This window comes from Trichoderma camerunense (genome assembly GCF_050948025.1).
Source record: "Trichoderma camerunense strain CBS 138272 chromosome Unknown V8C40scaffold_9, whole genome shotgun sequence".
In the NCBI taxonomy this organism is placed as follows: Eukaryota; Fungi; Ascomycota; class Sordariomycetes; order Hypocreales; family Hypocreaceae; genus Trichoderma; species Trichoderma camerunense.
The window spans coordinates 1,527,616-1,545,708 of record NW_028145361.1 but is presented as its reverse complement, the minus strand read 5'-3'; the positions used below and the strand labels follow the sequence as shown (position 1 = coordinate 1,545,708).

Here is an 18,093-nt window from a genome sequence, read left to right as displayed (position 1 = left end):
GTAGTCATTGTTCATTCGCGCACCACCATCCTACATTTTTTCTCTATATGCAATGGCGACATTTACAGAAGTGACAACAAGGTCAAAAGGGCGCAGGCGAAGCCTGGAACAACCAATGTGCGGCTCGCACTGCTACCAACGGGCACAGTGGGAGCAATAACGCCACCAGTGGAAGTGGTGGTTACTCCTCCAGTAGGCAATGTGGTGTTCCATGCCACAGGAGAGCTAGTTGCGGGCTCGGTCACACCGGCGGGAGTGCTCTCGGAAGTGCTAAATTGGACGTATTAGTGGAATTCACATCTTAAGAAGAAGAGGTAAAACTGACATTGTGGCTCCGTTCGAGATGGTGTGGGTGAGCGTGCAGGGGCAATCAGTGATGGTGAGGGTAGTAGCCTAAATAACTGGTTAGTAAAACCTGATCAGAATTGCTCAAAGGATTGAAGTCTGCTTGCCTGAGTAACAGTGTAGGTGCTGGAGCCGGCTGTGAAAGTGGTGCTACCAGGGCAGTAAGTTGTGTAGCTAGTGACGACCTCAGTGACGGTCGTTACGCCAGCTGACTGAGAGGCGGATGTCGTAGCAGCAATGCTAGTGGCTGCGGAGGAGCTGCTGGAGGAGCTGCCGGAGGAGCCACATGTTCCCTTTGTATCCTTCTTCAAAAGAGTGACCTTGTCGCCCACGGAGCCATCAGAGCCGTGAACGTAGTTCCATGAAAGAGCAGTGGCGTTGTGAACAGTCAGTGCACCAAATCCAAAGTTGGTCTGGTCAAGGTAGGTGGTAATGTCCAAAAGAGGGTCTGAGTCAAGAGTGCTATGGCTCTCAATGTTTCCTGCAGCTCCGTTGATGATGTGGGTCATGGAAACTCCTGGGTTTGTCCAGTAGGTGTTGTTGTTGATAATAGAGCCCTGGTCGATAGTGCCGTTGGTTCCAAGAGGAAGAAGACGCTCATACCAGTGAATGTGTCTACACAAAGTTAGTACTTGTAATCCAAGTCAGACAAATAGGTTGTGAAACATACCCAGAGAGATATAGATCAACTTCATTTTGCAACAGAAGATCTTCAAAAGCTGCGCGAATGGTCTTCTGGTAGGAAGAGACCTGGGAACTATAGAATGGGCGATGGCTCATTGCAATAACCCAAGGGGTCTTGCAACGATCGATACTCTCCAAATCCTTCTTCAACCACTGGTACTGAGCGTAGGCCGTGTTGTCGTTGTAGTCGCCGTTAACAGCGCCGAACGGACCACTGTCGGTAACATAGGTCTGGTTGGCAAAAGGATGAGTTTGGTTTCCCTTTACATCCTTGGCAAACGGCCACTCGGGGCTGTTGGCGTAATCCGTCTCTCCGTCAAGGGAAATGAAATGGGCCAGGCCATAATCGAATGAGTACCAAAAGTTACCAACACCTCCAGTCTCGGGTCCGGGCATACGGAATCGGTTTTGGAAGGCAGTGAAGTTCCTGCGTGTCGTTAGATGCTAGTTCCCACATTGCAACATATTGACAACATACCTCTGAGAAGGCGGGCAGCTATAATAAGTGAGGGAAGACTTGGCAGCACTGCCATTGGGCTGGTTCTTGTTCAAGTAAGCTGTGAGAACGTTGCCGGGGCCATCAAATTCAGCGCAGCTGGCTTCGTGGTTACCGGGCAGGACCATATGCGGGGCCTTGAGAAAGATAGGGTTCATCCACTGCTGCCAGAGATCCCAATTCGACTCATAGAGGACACTCATATCTCCGCCCTTAGGGCCCCCTTGGTTGGCAATTTCCCCGGCTGGGAGAGGCGTCTCGTACTCCTTAGGGATAGCACCACCTCCAGGCAGCTGAGTAGAGGTACCATTATAACAAACAGGCCAGTCACTTTCGCAAGGAAGGATTCCAGAATACCAGTCATCAGCATAGCTGATGTCACCTCCGTGCCAAATAAATGCGGCGCCATTGTTGACGGCCTCGCTGAGATATTTGTAAGTGCCACCAGCGTTAGTGTAGCCCATGTCGTTGACGACAGCAATGGTGAATTCAGAAGCGTCACCTGCCTCTTTCGCAGTGGTAAAAGACAGAACATCAGATGCAGTGGTGCCGTTGGCTGCGGGAATCTGGTAATAGTAGGTCTTTCCAGGCTTCAGGTTGCTAATCTGGACATCGTGGAAGAACTCGCTGCACTGTGTGACCACAACCGAGGAGCACGAAGGAGTTCGGCCATATCTGCGCATTCTTATTAGCTAGATTTAACACGGAGTCAATTGAGGATAGTAATACGTGATAGATTTGCCGGTGGCGGTATTGCTGAGGTCGGATGCACTGGTACCCCAGACAACGGAGGGAGCCTCTCCCAAACCAAAGGGGGTCTGGTAGTGGATGTTGATGCCATTTGGTACGTATGCAAGGGAAATGGCATTGACGTTGTTGGTCGGGTTTGAAGAAGCTGGCTTCACAGCAGGCGGTTCTACCAGTCGCACAAATCCTTTACCATTGCCATTGACAGTCGGGTCAATCCAGTCGCCAATGGGGACTTTGGGCCCAGTATAAGGATAAAGCTCGTCGACGGTGGGCGCAGCATCAACCACCACGGCGAGGATGGCTCCCAAGAGAGAAGCAGCGGACTTCATTGTGGATGATGAATTGATCCTTTCTACTGGTCTGGTATTCGAAAAGCAAGGAAACCACGCGACTGAGGGCGATTTCTTGACGCACAACCGCTCACGAAACCAAAACAGACAGAAACAAAACGCGACCGAGAGCTGGGGGCATTTAATACAAATTGATTCCGCCGCTTGCCCAGGCATTGACACGGCCAGCTATCTGGTCCATTTTCACCTGCCATATGGATGAAGGTGTTATCACGACTCCATTCGAACTCGGTGTAGTTCGGATACGATCCCGATCCGTCCCAGCACTAACAACGCTTTTCATATGCCCGATATGGGCAAAACTCCTCCAATCCAATGGAGTCGCAGATTACACGTGCAGATAGGCAACGCCGTGAAGGACTCAGCGCGAACAAAACAGCCAACAGTTGTGGATCCGTTGCTAGCTCGACCACAGACCCTGGCATTTTTCCAGGGCCTTTTTGTAAATGAATCGGTTAATCGGCATAGAATATTTTTCTGGGCACCATTGAAAATGCTCCAGATGGTAAGCAAAAACGCGTTGGCAAGCAGCAGAGACAGTCCTCCCACACGAGCTGTCAAAATTTTCCTCCGCAAAGCACAGCCCAGAGATGTTGAGGCTAATTTTACCCCAGTCGAGGATCGATAACATCCCGACTTTTACCTCTCTATCGAAATCATAGTGAGCAATCCTCCTACTGTACTACGTATACCAGAACCATTGAGTTCCTCAGAGTAACGATGCAGCATCACTCCCAAAAGTCGGGAAGTTTCCACGCGCATCTACGAATCTCTACGAATCTCCGGGCTACGGCAACCATCTCGCCAGAATCAGCCTTAGCCTGCCGTTGTCGGTCCAAAAAAAGGTTTAGCTGCCAATAGCCGTCAGGTACCAGCTTGCCAGCGTCATGATCCTCCATTTAAGAGTGTGTGTGGCGTCCTGCTTCCCGCATATCGTATGAATGGATATACACCACGTGGATTGAACGTTATAAGCAAGTGAAATGCAACCCAGTCATCCGCCAGCACAACATGAATGTCTTCGTCATTATGAAGCAATGCCAAGCAATGCCTTTTATCCAGCTGAAACATGGAGAAACGGGGAGATGTGATTCGGTTCTCTACAAAAAATACTATAAGCAGCCTAAATACAGTCAGTAGCTCAGCCAGTTGGCCTCGGTGAGTCTTGAAAGAGCTGAAGAAAGCACCCTATGCACATGAACAAATGAGAATGCAGCAATTCCTAAGCAATGCACATGGTGCTGCTGCACACATGTCTCCATATCATAATAGTACTACACAAATGAGTGGCATCTTCGGAATACTCTTCCGGTTCACCTATTTAGCTTGTCTAATCCAGAACATCAAGGACTACTCTGTAGGTACCTCGGCCTATATCTCGTCCACGTGGCAAGGCAGATCGATGAAACCCTCAGCTCTACTGACTTCTTACACGATCCGTGATCATGGCAACAGCGTAGTTGTGTAGTCATATGGAATGTATGAAATGCATTTCTTATTGCTCCGACAAGACTCTATAAACGGCAATCATATCCTCATCCTCCAATCCGGAATCAATTGCTTGTTTGTACAAAGAGTTGCATACTTGGATAAGAGGAGTCTTTGCTTCTGCGGCCTTCGCCGCTGTCCGAATCAGCTCAGTGCTGTTATAGCAATCCTTCACAGCCGCTTGGGCAGACCAGTCCTGTTCGGCCATTTTGGCTAGCTTTATCTTCGAATAAGCAGAGGCCAGGGGGCCAGCATCCAGCACGCTACTGAATGCTTCAAGATTGAGACCCTGTGCTCGGGCTAGATTCATCGATTCCGCGAGCCCAGCGGTAACAGTGATGAGAAAAATGTTAACCGCGTACTTGGTCTTGAGGCCCGCCCCAATAGGTCCGCAATAAACAGCCGCACTGGTAATTGGCTCGACAAAAGGTCGGATGCGCTCGCACTCGACCTGGTCGCCGGCCATCATTCCCACCAGATTCCCCGTTTCGGCTGGCACTTTGCTCCCGCTGACAGGCATCTCGATAAACTTGCCACCTGCTTCTTGGACCTCTTTGGCCAGACTCTGACTGAATTCCACAGAAACTGAGCTCGTGTTGACAAGCGTCTTTCCGCGAAGCGCCTTTCTGAAGTCGTCGTCGATTACAGACCGTATGGCAGGGCCGTCAAACATCATAGTGAAGATGACATCGGATTGTTCGACCACTTTGGCTGGTGTCTGGCCAAGCCCAGCTCCGGCCTGTACCAAGGCTGCGCACTTAGAGGCCGTTCTATTCCAAACAGTGGTGGGGAATCTGCGACACAAATTGAGAGCCATGGGCGTTCCCATCACGCCTAAGCCTAAGAATCCAACGCTCATATTGTATGGTAAAAAGTTTTATTTTTTTGCAGCTATTCTGTTAACCAGCTCCCCTCTCTATCATAGGATAACCTTCCCAGATATATAAGATACCGAAATGCGCAAAGAATGATTGTAAACCCTCAACCAGCAATCGTCTTTCATAGGGCGCGGCTAAAAAGTTGGCCAATTGCACAGCTCTTGAGCGGTTAGATGCGGCCTCGAATGGCTTAACCGTATCGCTTATACACAGACTTCATAGCAATGGCTTCAAGTAAACATGCGTGGCGTCGAAGGAGGGCATCAATTGTTCCTGAATAGCCGGTGTATCTCTTTTGCGAGCTGAGTGATTTCGTGTGCATGGATAGCCTGCTGACGTTTCCACATAAATACTGAATGTAGAGGGAGTCGTAGACAAGAAGAAGCATTACATTGCAACAAGGCACAAAATTAAGCTTAAAAACGATGAACTCAATTCAACGCGTTCGGGTAATATAATGGCACAACCGAGATTTCTTTTAATCTATGGGCCTGTAAGTGATTTGTGTGTATGGAGAACCCTGTTATTACAGAAATTTGAGTTTCACCCGTCGAAATAAGTCGCGATAAGAGAGGAACCGCGAACCGCGATCGCGTATTAGTAATCGTGTCGAGATACGCGGCTCAGTTACCAGACCAGATAAGGGCGAGGAAAAGAATTCCTGCAAAGGGAAAATGAAGAAAGAAAAATGTGTCTTGTAAAGGTTTGCCATTTTCACTCAATGATTTTCATTGGCACAAAGAACATCAACCTGAAATTGGACGGCAGCGAAGCTGTGAACATTTCGGGGACTTCGGCCTGTTGAGAGTGCAGTTGCATGGATAATTGAATCTATGGTTTTGAAGGTTCTGAACCTCATTGCATTATATGAGCAAACTTGAACCTGCTTCATAGTAACGTAGATGGAATTAAGTAGTATTGTGCTACACAAGAGCTCAAAGAATTAACGTGATGTAGTTTTCAATAATTATTTTTTTCATTCTATTTGACAGTCTTTAGGTTAAGTAATATTGCCCGCTAATGCTTGACTACAATCTTTCCACCAGCATCATGAGAATCCAGCATCTCGTGCGCCTTTTGGATGTCCTTATACTCGAAAACAAATGCGGGCTTTGCATCCCATGCTCCCTTCTCAATCTTGCTGACAATATCCTGAAGAGGAATGCCAGACATGGGAAATTCGGGCGAGCCCAACACCTTGCTATGAAATAGACTGAAGTGTACTCCCGAGTCCATCTGGATCATGGGATTGAAGTCAACGACGGGATCCAAGCCGCCGAGCCAACCTGCTTGAAGCATGCGTCCACCAGGTCGAGCCAAAGAAATAGATTCCAGCAAAACTCGGTTGCCGATCAAGTTGAGGACCTTGTCGAACTTGAAGCCACTAGGGAATTCTGACTGGAGACCCTCGTGCTCGAGTTTGGCATCGACGGCGCCCTTCGCCTTTACAAAGTCGAATCTCTCTTTCCGTCTAGTTGTCGCTGTGACCTTAGCGCCGGCGTCAACAGCCAAGTTAAGAGCGGCTTGGCCGATAGTTGATGTTGAGCCGCGAATAAGCAGTGTCTCACCAGGCTTCAAGTCGAGAAGTGTGAATAAACAAGAGTATGCTGTGGAGTAAACTTCCGGAACAACGGCGAGTTGCTCCCAAGGAAGCTCTGTTTTGACTGGGACGACATTCGCAATTGGAACATTTACGAATGAGCCGTAACCTCCAGGACGATTCCTGCCCATGCCTCCCATGACACCGACAACTTTGGTACCGGCTGCGATCTCGCCGCTTGGGCAAGCTGCGACAACTCCAACACATTCTAAACCGGAAATGGGATTCCACTCATCCCATTCGCCCTTACGCATGTGCATTTCGGCATGATTGACGCCAAACGCGTGGACTTCCACAAGCACCTCTCCGTTAACGGGTTCTGGTTTAGGCACTTGTTGAATCTGGAGAACTTCAGGTCCTCCAAACTTTGGTATAACAATGGCGTCCATAGTAGTATTAGCCATCGTGTCTTAGAGGTTAGGTAGATATTGTTTGGTTGTGAGATATTGTCGAGACTCAAGTTTCAATGTGTGAATATAGATTAACGGTGCAATGCAATGAGTTCAGAGGATGAAACATAAACGCCAAGGTTGAGGTGGCACATTCTCTATTTATACAAGTTAACGCGTATGATACTGACGCCACCGACATAGTCTTGATGTGACAAATCTGGTCGCCGTTTTGGCTACCAATCTCGTATGCTCAATGACTACGCATTGCTTTAGGTAGATAGTAAACGTCGGCGTTGCCCCGATTTGTCAAGGGCGCATTAGAAAATTTACAACTGCATCTCTGATGATGTAACTGTAGGCATGTATGAGTTTGTCTGGCGATATCTGCCCTTTACATATCTTAATAATACGGGCTCCTCCGTATGAGCTCTTTAATCCAGGCTAATGGAATGGCTCATATGCAAGTTCAGGGAGCAGCAATCTCTGTTTCTGGTTTAGCGCATGCCGTATTCTAGAGAGTAAGAGCTTGCAAAGCTGCGAAATGCCCAATTGCCGAATGACATTGTGCTTGCTGCATCTCCGCTCCGGAGAAAGCTTGCCGAAGTCTAGTCCTAATAACGTCATAAAAATGTTGCGTTTATGCCTAGAAAGAGTCAAGCCATATTTTGCTTCAAAACTACGGAACAGGTATCTCTGTGTAAATGCAAACGAAAGCACGCACTGCGAGCATTGTATATAAAGTCACAGCCTCTGCTTGCCGCGTGCCATGTCTTCTCAGAGAGAGGTATTGTTACTTATTCGCGAAATGTTGCGAGGTTTCATTCTAGCTCTGGTGGGAAATCTAGTGTGTCTCTTCCTGCTGCGATATCTGAATGAAAAAGAACCTATAGCTTCTACGTTAAATAGCAGCATTGGTGCGACATTTAGTTGATTCGTCAAGGCAAAATGGAAATGAGCATTGTCTCCTTTTGGATGTCCTCAGTTTTATTTTATTCTTTTAATTGTTTAAACTTTTCGCTCCTCCCGTCTGGCGAGGCTAGGATTCAGCGAGTGCATGTATCGGGCAATTAGCGCACGACATTGTGTGGCGCGATACCAGCATTTCCCCCATGGGGTTTAGTGGGTGACGTCGCTGCGAATGGAGGCTGGAAACTCGAGCTATGAGATAGGTTTCGCTGAGGGATTCCATATCGAGCTCTGACGTGACTTGACAACTAACGTGGAATCAACATATTCCTAGTTGAGTATGAGAAAACGATATGAGAGAAACTCGACTTTCTTAGATGCTAAATGGTATAAATTCCCACGTTGAGTGTCGTTGAAGGAATTCAGTATACCAATAGTCCAACACTTCAACACTATCAGTAAACACCAACAAGCTTCAAGATACTACAAAGTAGTATTACCATCACCAGGAACACATCAAACATATTTATCGAATAGTTAAAGAGAAAAAAAGATGGCCGCAACTCAGAACATTCGTGTAGCGCTGCCCAAGAGTGGCGTAAACGTCTTTTATCGGGAGCAGAGTCCCACACAACCTTCCAAGACGATCCTCCTACTTCATGGCTTCCCGTCCTCGTCGCATCAGTATCGGAACATAATTCCCTTACTCGCTACCAAGTATCGAGTCATTGCTCCAGACTTTCCTGGATTCGGATTTACCGAAACACCTGAAGGCTTCAAATTCACGTTTGACTCGCTCACGGATGTCCTTGCCGAGTTTCTAGACTTACTCTCCATTACCAAATTCTCTGTCTATGTCTTCGACTATGGCGCACCAGTGGGTTTGCGACTAGCCCTGCGTCGCCCAGACGCAGTTGAGGGAATTATTACACAAAACGGAAATGCCTACGTGGAGGGTTTCGGCGACGTTTGGGGACCTATCAAGGATTTTTGGGCTAGCAAGAACACTTCGGATGACCGATCCAAACTGGCCGATGCCATGTTGAACTTTGACATTACCAAGTTCCAATACGAGAATGGCACCCCTGACCTCCAGACAATTGCGCCCGAATCTTATACACTGGACTACACTTTGCTGCAGCGCCCAGGCAGGAAGGACGCCCAACTCGATCTCTTCATGGACTATCAGAATAACGTCCCGTTGTACGAGAAGTTTCACGAATATTTCCGGTCCTCTCAGGTACCTTTGTTGGCAATTTGGGGCAAGAACGACGTGTTTTTCATCCCCCCTGGAGCTGAAGCATATAAAAAAGATTTGCCCAACGCAACCGTTAAACTGATTGACGCTGGTCATTTTGCAGTTGAGAGCGATGGCCCGCTGATTGCGAAGGAGGTAGCACAGTTCCTAGGATAGCTTACGAAAAATTAGGCGCTAAACTCACATTATTACACCATATCATGTTGTTACATAGTTGTATGTGGCTCCGTGACAAATCTTTATTTGAACTGCACCAACGCAAGTTGCGGAAAGGCTTTTCAGCTCTAAGCGCTCCATGCCCAGCAGGTCAGTAAAGAGTTGTATGTTCCCGGTTATGCCGGTAAATGTGCACAGTGTCACTTTATGCTAACAAATGCGTAGTAAATTGACGAGAGTATCTCATAAGAATGGCTCAGTAAACTTAAATTCTTGGTTGTGGCGAGACGGGTAGAACTTCTGAATTGCTTACCCAAAGAGCCTAATTAATGGCTGAGGTGGTGGAGCGCGTTGCGCCGTCGATTTTAGCTTACTTCTAGTCTCACTCGACTCGATGGGACAGACAAGGAGCTCTCTATATATTTTGGTAATAAAGACACAACACTCGCAACTATCTATTCTCCTTACATTCCCTGCTATATTTCGTGGTACAAACTTACCTTTTCCTGTCAACTGACTCCTGTCACATTTCTCCTGATGGATGATAGAAGAAGTAAGCCAATGTGCCTCACGCTATGCTGAGACAATCCATGTAGCGCTAACAGCGAGTCCCTAGGACAACCGGAACGCAACCGTGATAATAACCGCCCACGGTTTGAGTTCATAACTGTCTCTGGAACAAACATACGTGGCGACACTGAAACTCGGAGGCGTGTGAGAAGCCGAGCGCAAGCTGATTATCGTCGGCGCAACCCACCTCCACCGCGCAATGCTTTGACCGTTGACCTTGATGTTGGGTCATGGCTTCAGGCTTTATCGCGCGATGCTACTCTGAGACCACAGCTCGGTGAACCAGCGCCGCTAGATTTGCAACAGGTCAATGAAACGATACAGATTAACCCAGCAGGACAGGATCTCATAGGCGGAAGAGAGGGTGCTGGCATTTTTTTGCTGGTGCCCTCGGATCAGAGGCCACGCGCCCGCCAGTTATGGAATCATTGTTCGTTAAATGTATTTCCCCCCTTCTGCTTATTTAGTTTGCTCACCACTGTGGTTTAGTGTACGGCGGAGGCTGCGTCATCTTCAAATCCATGATTGAGATTGGGTTTCTCGATATTTTACAGGGATCCGCATCACTTACACAGATGTTGTCGTCTTCCGCTTGGCACAGAAAGCAAGTGGGGACCGGGGACCACGAGAGTAGTATAGATTATGCGAGATACTCTCTCATGGCTACAAGAGCATTGCGACTACGGTTGGATGATCCGACCCAGAGAGCCAATCTCGAAACCATCATAGCAATTCTCACGTTTGCGGCGTTCGCAGTAGGTGTTGATTGAACCTTCGTACATAGCGGAATTTTGTTGGACTGACCGATGATAGAATCTGACAAGCAACCCGCATCTCATTAATGTGCATCTTGATGGACTCTCTCACGCCATCAGCGGTGTTGGTGGCCTAACGGCGCTTCAGCATCTGCCTATTATTTGGATGATGATGTATTGGTATGGTCCCAGTTCTTCATGCTCCATGTTGTCGCAAATGTAACTCATTGTTCTCTTAGGATTGATATACGCGGTAGCTATCTCCAAGATATAAAACCACGTTATCCTCAGCCATATGACATCTTATCAACTGAGAGCAGACTCCGAATTGCCGCAATGCCCGCGGCGAAACCTTTTGATAGCAACAGCACATTAAGTCAGGATCCAGCAGTTGTCCATATTTTTGATGCGATACAGCAGGTCAACTCTATTTTAACCACCGAAGCAAACGCACGAGGCGACGCATTCTGGCGAACAGTTCTGTTCCCGGGCTTCCACTTTGCCCCAATTCTCTATGACCTTTTATCATTACCTAGGGACACGGACGGTGTGTCTACCCAATTCTCAAAACGACGAGAATGTTTCCGGTTGGCCGGTATCCTCTATATTAGCGAAGTTCGAGCAAAATTTGGGATGGACAACACCGGGGCCACATCGTACGCATATAAATTATTACAGGCATTGAAGAGTCGCGACATGTTGGTGTCATGGGGTAGCGATAACCATTTCTTGCTCTGGAGCCTTGTTATTGGATCCGTCTCCCTATGCGTACCCGAAACTCTGCGTCTTGAGTTTATAGAACTTTTGTCAGAATACCCATCTATCACCGGAATTGCATCTCTCCGCGACGCTATACCCCCTGGGTTTCGAATGTTCATATGATGTGTTGAAGCTACATGACACATTTTGGTGGCAATGTTGGCGATGGAAAATGGAAGCTAATTTGGTTTTGTTCTTCTTGTTTGTGTGCGAATATACCATTACTCTTTTATGCTCACATCAATATACAACGGAAGGAGCATAGAGAATACGACGAATAATATGAAAATCACATCAATTTCTACAATTGGGTGCCCGGAGCATATTAACTGTAGATGATCATCATTGCAATGATTGCAACATATGGCGCTGATCGCGATAGGCGCTTTCCCGCCTTATGGCCTCCAGCGAAATCCTGGATGCTTCCAATCAAGGTCTTCAATTTCCTCCGGAGACAAGCCGTTCAGCTGTTCTTCGACATTGCGGCCGTCTCGTTTGCGGTTATCTCTAACCATCCACACCAACATAGCGCTGCTCACAATGAGCACCATAGTCGTGGTAGCAAGATTGAGACCATTGCCGATATGAAAGTTAGGTGCATCAAAAGGCAAGAAGCTCCACGTTGAGATGAGACCCCCAATATTGCCAAGCATGACTACAAAGAGCATTGTCAGCACGACGAGCACCGTTATAGTGATTGAGTGAAGTAGGAATGTGAAATACCTGTAAAGCCAATTGCGCTGCTTCTTGCCGAATCAGTAACGACGTTGGCGCTCACTTGTGAATTAACCATCGGGCCAAGAGCAAAAACTGAACTTGTGATCAAGAACGTTGCACCATATCTGACCCTCGGATTGGTGCTCGCCAGAAACATAATGTACCCCGTCATCCCCAGCGGTGCGCTAGCAGCAATGATGATTTGACGACGGTCGATGTGCCAACTGAGAAGAGGGAAGACGACAGTAAAGAATGCACCAACGATATATGGCGGTACCGTATAGAGTTGTTGAGAAATGACACTGTTGTGAGGGTAAATCGTCTGTACCACCGTTGGGGTGAAGAAAGCAAGTCCCTGTACTGTAATGTTAACAAAAAGAAAAATGATTGCGGTGGAAATTGTCATTGGATTTTTGATTCCACGAATCATCTTCTTTTTGTCCATTTTGTCAAGAAGAGTCGTTGTTCCTACACGCTCGGACTTGATTCGAGCAATGCAAAGATCTCTTTCGTCCTGGGTCAACCAACGCGCTGTTGATGGGCGATCAGTAATGGTGAAAAAAGAGATTACTGATAACCCAACCGTGATAACACCCTCAATGGCAAAAATCATGCGCCAAGATGTAAAGCTGCCAAAATGGGGTAGCTTGAGAATGGCAGATGCGAGAAGTCCACCGAAGGCTCCGGCCAAGGGGGCCATGACCAGATACATGGCTAGCCGAAACGCCAATTCAGATCGGCGATACCAACGACTCAGATAATAAGCTATGCCTGGCAGTAAACCAGTCTCAAACGCTCCAAGAAAGAAACGTACTGCGCAAGCTTGAGCCTTGTTGTGGACAAGAGCAGTGAAAATGGAGCAGAGGCCAAACCCGAGAGACGAGGCAGGGATAAACCATCCTGGCCCCATCCACTTGCACAGAATATTGCTAGGAATCTCGAGGATAATGTAAGAGATGTAGAAGATGGATAAAACAGTATTGTAGTCGTAGCCAGTCAGGCCCAAGTCTTTCTCGAACCCTGCAAGACGTGCATTTCCTTGATCAAGGTCAGCAAATTAAAATATCCATAGTTGTGGCATTGAAGGAGAAGCAACATACCAATATTTGCTCTGTCAATAAAACAAAAGAGATACAGCAAGGCAACTGATGGAAGTAGATAGAGGTCGAGTTTCCAACGTAGTTTGGCCTCAGCTTTCGGATCTAGCTCTACAAGAGACTGTCCATACCTAGCACGCACAAATATTTAATACCTTGTCATCTTAGAAGAAGAATGGGAGAATTACTCGTCTGTTGCTGCTTGTCCACGTTCAGCAGCATCATGTAACTTCTCGTGTTCCACTTCTTGATAATGAGGCTTTGCTATCGTAGAAGCTTCTTCAACCGACATATTGATTCAAAGGTATCAGATCACTCGTTGTAATGAGACAGGTTCAATTGAGTTGATAGGGACGAAACGAGATGGGGATAGTGGGCCATCAACGCTTTTCTAGCAAGATCTAGTTGATTAATCTCAAAACATTTAGTATATTTTAATTTGTCTAGCTCGGATCTACCCCGACTTTCGTCAGCTCGGGATTCCCCCGATCCTTGGCAACCTGGGGGAGTTTCAAGGTAGTTTGGGGTTCACGATGGCTGATTCATCAGCGCAGCCGGCATTATAAAGTAGCGTCGGGACCTCTATCCGCTATGGATTTCCACAGTGTCCGACTCTTGACCGTCCGACATCCGCACATCTGAAGAGCCACAACCAGCTGTGAACGCGTGTGCATTGCGGGTAGCAGAGGACAAGAACGTACGACATCCGCAATTTTGAGATCAATTAGTCGGATCGATTATTATACCATTCTCGCAGTTGATATTTATCTTTCATCCACCGCGGCCGCAAGTTGTCGATTGGTTGATCCCGCGGATACCTGTATCCGAACCGACAAAGCCATGCCCCGACATCGAGTCAGACTTGAGGACAGGAAGCGTTCCGTGCGGGCCTGCGAGGCATGCAGATTATCAAGAAAGCGATGTGATTCCCGACTCCCGTGCTCCTCTTGTTCCCGAAAAGGAATTGGTCCAAGTTGTGTGTATGGCGACAGAGCGAAGCCATCCCCGCCAAATCGCATCGGCTCTTCTCGCGATCGTGAGGGGCCACCGATCCATCATGAGCCTAGAAGCGAAGATGCCCCACAGCCACTGCTCGCCCAGAATCCCAGAATGCTGTTGACTGCTAAGGGAGAAAAGGGTGAGAAAGGGAATTAAAATCGAAGATTATGTTGGCTAAGCCTGTTGATATAGTTTACGTGGGCAAGACTGCTGCAATATCGATGCTCCAGTTTCTCCGGAATGTCCTTCGACGATATGCAGGACCTTCAACTTTCACTGAAAGTCGACGGAGCAATTCGATGTTGGAGGCCACTCTGAGGTCCGCGTCCCACAGGCCTACCGACTTTGTGGATAACTTGGACCTATCGGAACGAACCGAGTTAATCCACTATTACAAAGTTGCGGTTCGTGTTGGCGGTACCAGTCTTCCGACATTAATTAGACTTTGCTAACTATTAACCAAGTCAAATGGATTTCTCAATCTACTCACGGATGGCATACTGAGCCAGCTAAATTCTGAAAGCATTCCTACACCTGAATTCGAGGACACATCGTTGAAGGACGATATAACAGCAGCCTACTTAGTAATTGCCATTGGAGCCCACTGCAGAGGTAATGGTGATAAAGATGTCAAGACATCTTCGAACTATTTCGCAGAGGCACAACGCCTCGGCTTCCAGGATATGCTGCTGAATCCGAGTCTTTCCATGGTGAGAAACTTTATTCTTATGGCGTTTTACATGTTCTGTGCTTGTCGTAGAAACACGGGCCTGTTGTACTTGGGAGTGGCCTCGCGAGCAGCCACTATCCTCGGTTTACACTTGCCGGAGTTGAATGCGACTTTGCCGGCCGAGATTCGGATGGTGAGGTAAGTTGTTGTCTCCCCTTGGCGCTTATTCACCGCGAACTAATTTGCTGCTGAAGAGTGCAAATATGGAAGAGCCTACGAGTTCTCGATCTCATTACCAACTCTATTCTCGGTAGACCCAGCGGAACGCAAGATATCCAGCCAGAGGCCCAAGAGGCGAGAGAGAAATCCGATTTACTCCCTCATACTTCGATGACATTAGATGCCATGTTTGAGTCCTGCTCTATCGTCGAACTCATAGCACAGAAGATAACTCGGGACGGAACTCTTGACATTCCTACAACTGAGGAGTTCTTACAGAAACTACGTGGTTGGGCGCAAGGCCTGCCGTCAACTTTACGTCAACTGTTGACTCGAGAGAACGACGGTTGCGTGGAAGATAACCATCAACAAGCAGCTATTGGCAACATTCATGTAGCTTGCAACTATTATTTCGGCGTCATGTTGGCTACACGGCAATTTCTCATTAGTGAGGCTATCACTTGGCTGCAGCAAAAACAAGCAAACCGAACCGAGGGACAATCTTTTGCCCCTTCTTCATCAGCTGCAAAGGCTCAAGAGCTAGCAAGAGTGTGTACCGACTCTGCTACCTACCTTGTACAAATGTGTCATGATGCTGGCACATCCGATTTCTTGCTGGGTAATATGTGTATACTACAGTAAGTTTCGATACCTAATACCAGAGGCCGTGGGAGAAGCATAAGACTGATCGAATACTTACTTGAACAGGGCGTGGGTGTTCGCTGCAGGACTTATTCTTGGGCTCTCTCTCCTAAGGCCACCCGAAATAACGAGTTCGGAATCGCACTTTTACTTTTCTTCCTCGCAGAACGTCTTGAAACGGATTGCAAAGTTGAGTCCTCAGGCACAACGTTACGCTGAAATCCTATCCGATTTCTCACGAGCGATCGAAGGATACCACCGACAGCTACAAAAAGATTCTTCGTCGAACAATATTCTCTTGGAACGAATATTGAAGCCTACGCCTTCTAATGAGAGTGGCAATAATACAACGGGACTGCCTTCACCAATGATCAGTCACATGGGTTATTCATCGACTGAAGAGGGGGACAATCCATCCATCGACTTGCTCGACGGTATGCTAATGCACGAGCCAAGCGCTATCGCTCTGTCATTACAGAATACCGATGATTTTGGATTCAACATTCTATGGGACGATTACATGTCCACCACAGAACCCCAGGAGGCATCATTCAACGGGAATTTTGAACAATCGTCTTGGCGTTTAAACGATCTTACATCAAATTTATATCAGGAAGGAAGCGGTTCATGATATCCATCTGGATGTCATCCTTTTTTTCTTTACCGAGACAGTGTCAATGGTAACTGTTTCAAGGTCTTTATGCATGAACGAATATCTACGCCTATGTTAAAATGTTATATTAGTCCAATCTAAAGTATATTGGTGCTTGGTAGCCGCTGGAGGTAATGATCAGTTGAAATAGGGGTGTTTTAGAGCCTCCGACGCCGTAAGTCGTTGCTATGAATACATTGTAAGCAACATATTTCCCAAGGCCATTAAATATCATCATCATCTTACTTTATGATCCCACCGTAGGAGCTTATCCAAGAGATCTACGGCTTCGTCGCTCCGATATCGTTCATTTGCCTCGGTGAAGAAACTTTGCCAGTCTCTCTTCTCGTAATGCGGAATGGCATCAACGCCATCTGGGTCAGTTTCTATGTCATACTTCTCCACATAGTTGAGCAGACCTTTGGTGCCCAACACCCGTGCAATCGCCTGTAGGATGTGAAAGATGCTATTTCCGTGAATGAATGGCTCTTTCCGGAAGATTAAAGAAGCAAAAACCATTCCAAAGTTCCACATGTCTATACTGCAGTCATATTCCTCGTAGTCCAAAAGTAATTCGGGGGCCTTGATGAATCCATAACTAACACGGACGCTATACCTAGAGTTTGGAACGTAAACGTCGGCATAATCCCAATTGAATAAGCGCAGCTAGCACCATGTAAGTCATTAGCTAGTGTTCCAGCAAAGGAAGGAAGTGGTTGGCGATCACAAAGGAATTCCCACCTTTCGTTGACTGTGGTCAATCATGATGTTATGTGGCCGAATGTCTCTATGCATGACTCCCTTGCTATGGGAAAACTCAAGAGCTTTGAGAAGTTCTTTCATGTAGTATCGCACATCTTCGGCGCTGAAACGGGGATATAAAGATCTAAAATCGGTGTTTTCGATGTATTCGAAGACCACTGACAGCGGTTCCGTCTGCCAACTTGTAAACACAGATTCTGCCCAGCTATTTTGATCTTGTGTACTATTATAAGAGTTCAAGTTGGCATACCTCATTGTCTTGTACAACATTATAGAGGTTCGGGATATTTGGCCCTCCTTGTAAAGAACGAAGCATTTTGATCTCTTGCTCTATCCTGTGTTTCCCTACTTCTTTCGCCGGCTTGACGATGCATCTTTTGAGATCTCTCACTCGAACGCCTTCAAAGATATCTGCATGTTTAGTGGAGGCTTTTTTTGAAGAAAAGGCAAAAGAAACTTCTGATTAGCACAGGTGTTGAATGAGACGATGGATGTGATTTACAAATCTTGCGCACGATCTCGTACGCATCGCTGCTCGCATACCCTGCAATAAAGTGTCACATATGTATTCGCTAATGCTTCAAAATCGTAAAACGACTATTTGTTATGATGCATACAGTTTATAATTATCACATACCTTCGGGATCGGCCGACATTTTCCTGGGCGTGGTTATGCGCGGTAGTTAAGAGGCTGATGGTGAGCGGGGTTGAAGTTTGTGCTACGGCGATGTTAAGATCGTCGGTGCCTGGTGCCTGTATTCCACTTAACGCGCCTCAACAGGTCATACAAAAGTATTACGCTCTCTTAGGTCGCCAATATTCACACAGAAGAACATATTTGTTACTATTATTTTTGTTAAAAATAACATGCCTAACAATTACGCATGAGACGCCTTTCATTGTAAGAATAACTTGAATTTTATCGGGTGTGGGAATGAATATGTCAGC

The 18,093-nt window shown here is 47.0% G+C and overlaps 8 protein-coding genes across 8 annotated transcripts; 3 read left to right on the top strand and 5 right to left on the bottom strand.

The window, feature by feature from the left end:
* Window positions 1–62: 62 nt before the first annotated feature.
* On the bottom strand, window positions 63–2,604 carry V8C40DRAFT_275080 (Metallo-dependent phosphatase-like protein; the record flags this gene model as incomplete). The annotated part of the gene is made up of 6 exons (XM_083220666.1): window positions 63–270; window positions 326–393; window positions 453–960; window positions 1,016–1,456; window positions 1,508–2,200; window positions 2,255–2,604. The coding sequence occupies 6 exons, from the start codon at window positions 2,602–2,604 to the stop codon at window positions 63–65; spliced, it is 2,268 nt and encodes a 755-aa protein (XP_083073367.1).
* Window positions 2,605–3,705: 1,101 nt separating this feature from the next.
* V8C40DRAFT_246048 (NAD binding domain of 6-phosphogluconate dehydrogenase-domain-containing protein) lies at window positions 3,706–5,005 on the bottom strand. Its single transcript, XM_083216036.1, has one exon. It carries the CDS (start codon window positions 4,970–4,972, stop codon window positions 4,121–4,123), a length of 852 nt encoding a protein of 283 aa, XP_083073366.1. The 5' UTR covers window positions 4,973–5,005; the 3' UTR covers window positions 3,706–4,120.
* A 1,003-nt stretch (window positions 5,006–6,008) lies between these two features.
* Window positions 6,009–6,980, bottom strand: V8C40DRAFT_275079 (uncharacterized protein; the record flags this gene model as incomplete). Its single annotated transcript, XM_083220665.1, has 1 exon — window positions 6,009–6,980. The coding sequence occupies one exon, from the start codon at window positions 6,978–6,980 to the stop codon at window positions 6,009–6,011; it is 972 nt and encodes a 323-aa protein (XP_083073365.1).
* A 1,204-nt stretch (window positions 6,981–8,184) lies between these two features.
* V8C40DRAFT_228407 (alpha/beta fold hydrolase) lies at window positions 8,185–9,340 on the top strand. Its single transcript, XM_083212303.1, has one exon. It carries the CDS (start codon window positions 8,443–8,445, stop codon window positions 9,301–9,303), a length of 861 nt encoding a protein of 286 aa, XP_083073364.1. The 5' UTR covers window positions 8,185–8,442; the 3' UTR covers window positions 9,304–9,340.
* A 394-nt stretch (window positions 9,341–9,734) lies between these two features.
* V8C40DRAFT_246043 (uncharacterized protein) lies at window positions 9,735–11,662 on the top strand. The gene is made up of 5 exons (XM_083216035.1): window positions 9,735–9,856; window positions 9,920–10,303; window positions 10,363–10,628; window positions 10,687–10,808; window positions 10,868–11,662. The coding sequence occupies exons 1-5, from the start codon at window positions 9,841–9,843 to the stop codon at window positions 11,508–11,510; spliced, it is 1,431 nt and encodes a 476-aa protein (XP_083073363.1). The 5' UTR covers window positions 9,735–9,840; the 3' UTR covers window positions 11,511–11,662.
* Window positions 11,663–11,782: 120 nt separating this feature from the next.
* On the bottom strand, window positions 11,783–13,493 carry V8C40DRAFT_266228 (major facilitator superfamily domain-containing protein; the record flags this gene model as incomplete). The annotated part of the gene is made up of 4 exons (XM_083219733.1): window positions 11,783–12,042; window positions 12,111–13,142; window positions 13,205–13,332; window positions 13,390–13,493. 4 exons carry the CDS (start codon window positions 13,491–13,493, stop codon window positions 11,783–11,785), a joined length of 1,524 nt encoding a protein of 507 aa, XP_083073362.1.
* Window positions 13,494–13,727: 234 nt separating this feature from the next.
* V8C40DRAFT_246039 (uncharacterized protein) lies at window positions 13,728–16,515 on the top strand. The gene is made up of 5 exons (XM_083216034.1): window positions 13,728–14,339; window positions 14,393–14,604; window positions 14,665–15,068; window positions 15,125–15,727; window positions 15,798–16,515. Exons 1-5 carry the CDS (start codon window positions 14,042–14,044, stop codon window positions 16,360–16,362), a joined length of 2,082 nt encoding a protein of 693 aa, XP_083073361.1. The 5' UTR covers window positions 13,728–14,041; the 3' UTR covers window positions 16,363–16,515.
* On the bottom strand, window positions 16,505–17,817 carry V8C40DRAFT_246038 (casein kinase II subunit alpha/alpha'). The gene is made up of 6 exons (XM_083216033.1): window positions 17,783–17,817; window positions 17,648–17,689; window positions 17,396–17,574; window positions 17,125–17,319; window positions 16,630–17,049; window positions 16,505–16,569 (listed from the first exon to the last, which is right to left on the bottom strand). The coding sequence occupies exons 1-6, from the start codon at window positions 17,799–17,801 to the stop codon at window positions 16,522–16,524; spliced, it is 903 nt and encodes a 300-aa protein (XP_083073360.1). The 5' UTR covers window positions 17,802–17,817; the 3' UTR covers window positions 16,505–16,521.
* Between the last annotated feature and the right edge of the window lie 276 nt (window positions 17,818–18,093).

Excerpts from the sequence above, each read along its gene's own strand:
- V8C40DRAFT_246048 (XM_083216036.1), bottom strand. The coding sequence starts at position 4,972 with ATGAGCGTTGGATTCTTAGGCTTAGGCGTGATGGGAACGCCCATGGCT.
- V8C40DRAFT_228407 (XM_083212303.1), top strand. The coding sequence starts at position 8,443 with ATGGCCGCAACTCAGAACATTCGTGTAGCGCTGCCCAAGAGTGGCGTA.
- V8C40DRAFT_246043 (XM_083216035.1), top strand. Across the intron at positions 10,304-10,362 it reads CCGCCAGTTATGGAATCATT|TGTACGGCGGAGGCTGCGTC; the intron begins GTTCGTTAAATG and ends ACTGTGGTTTAG. Across the intron at positions 10,809-10,867 it reads ATTTGGATGATGATGTATTG|GATTGATATACGCGGTAGCT; the intron begins GTATGGTCCCAG and ends TTGTTCTCTTAG.
- V8C40DRAFT_246039 (XM_083216034.1), top strand. The coding sequence starts at position 14,042 with ATGCCCCGACATCGAGTCAGACTTGAGGACAGGAAGCGTTCCGTGCGG. Across the intron at positions 14,340-14,392 it reads GACTGCTAAGGGAGAAAAGG|TTTACGTGGGCAAGACTGCT; the intron begins GTGAGAAAGGGA and ends CTGTTGATATAG. Across the intron at positions 15,728-15,797 it reads GGTAATATGTGTATACTACA|GGCGTGGGTGTTCGCTGCAG; the intron begins GTAAGTTTCGAT and ends TTACTTGAACAG.
- V8C40DRAFT_246038 (XM_083216033.1), bottom strand. Across the intron at positions 17,575-17,647 it reads CGAGATCGTGCGCAAGATTT|CCTCCACTAAACATGCAGAT; the intron begins GTAAATCACATC and ends CTTCAAAAAAAG. Across the intron at positions 17,320-17,395 it reads ATGTTGTACAAGACAATGAG|ACGGAACCGCTGTCAGTGGT; the intron begins GTATGCCAACTT and ends ACAAGTTGGCAG.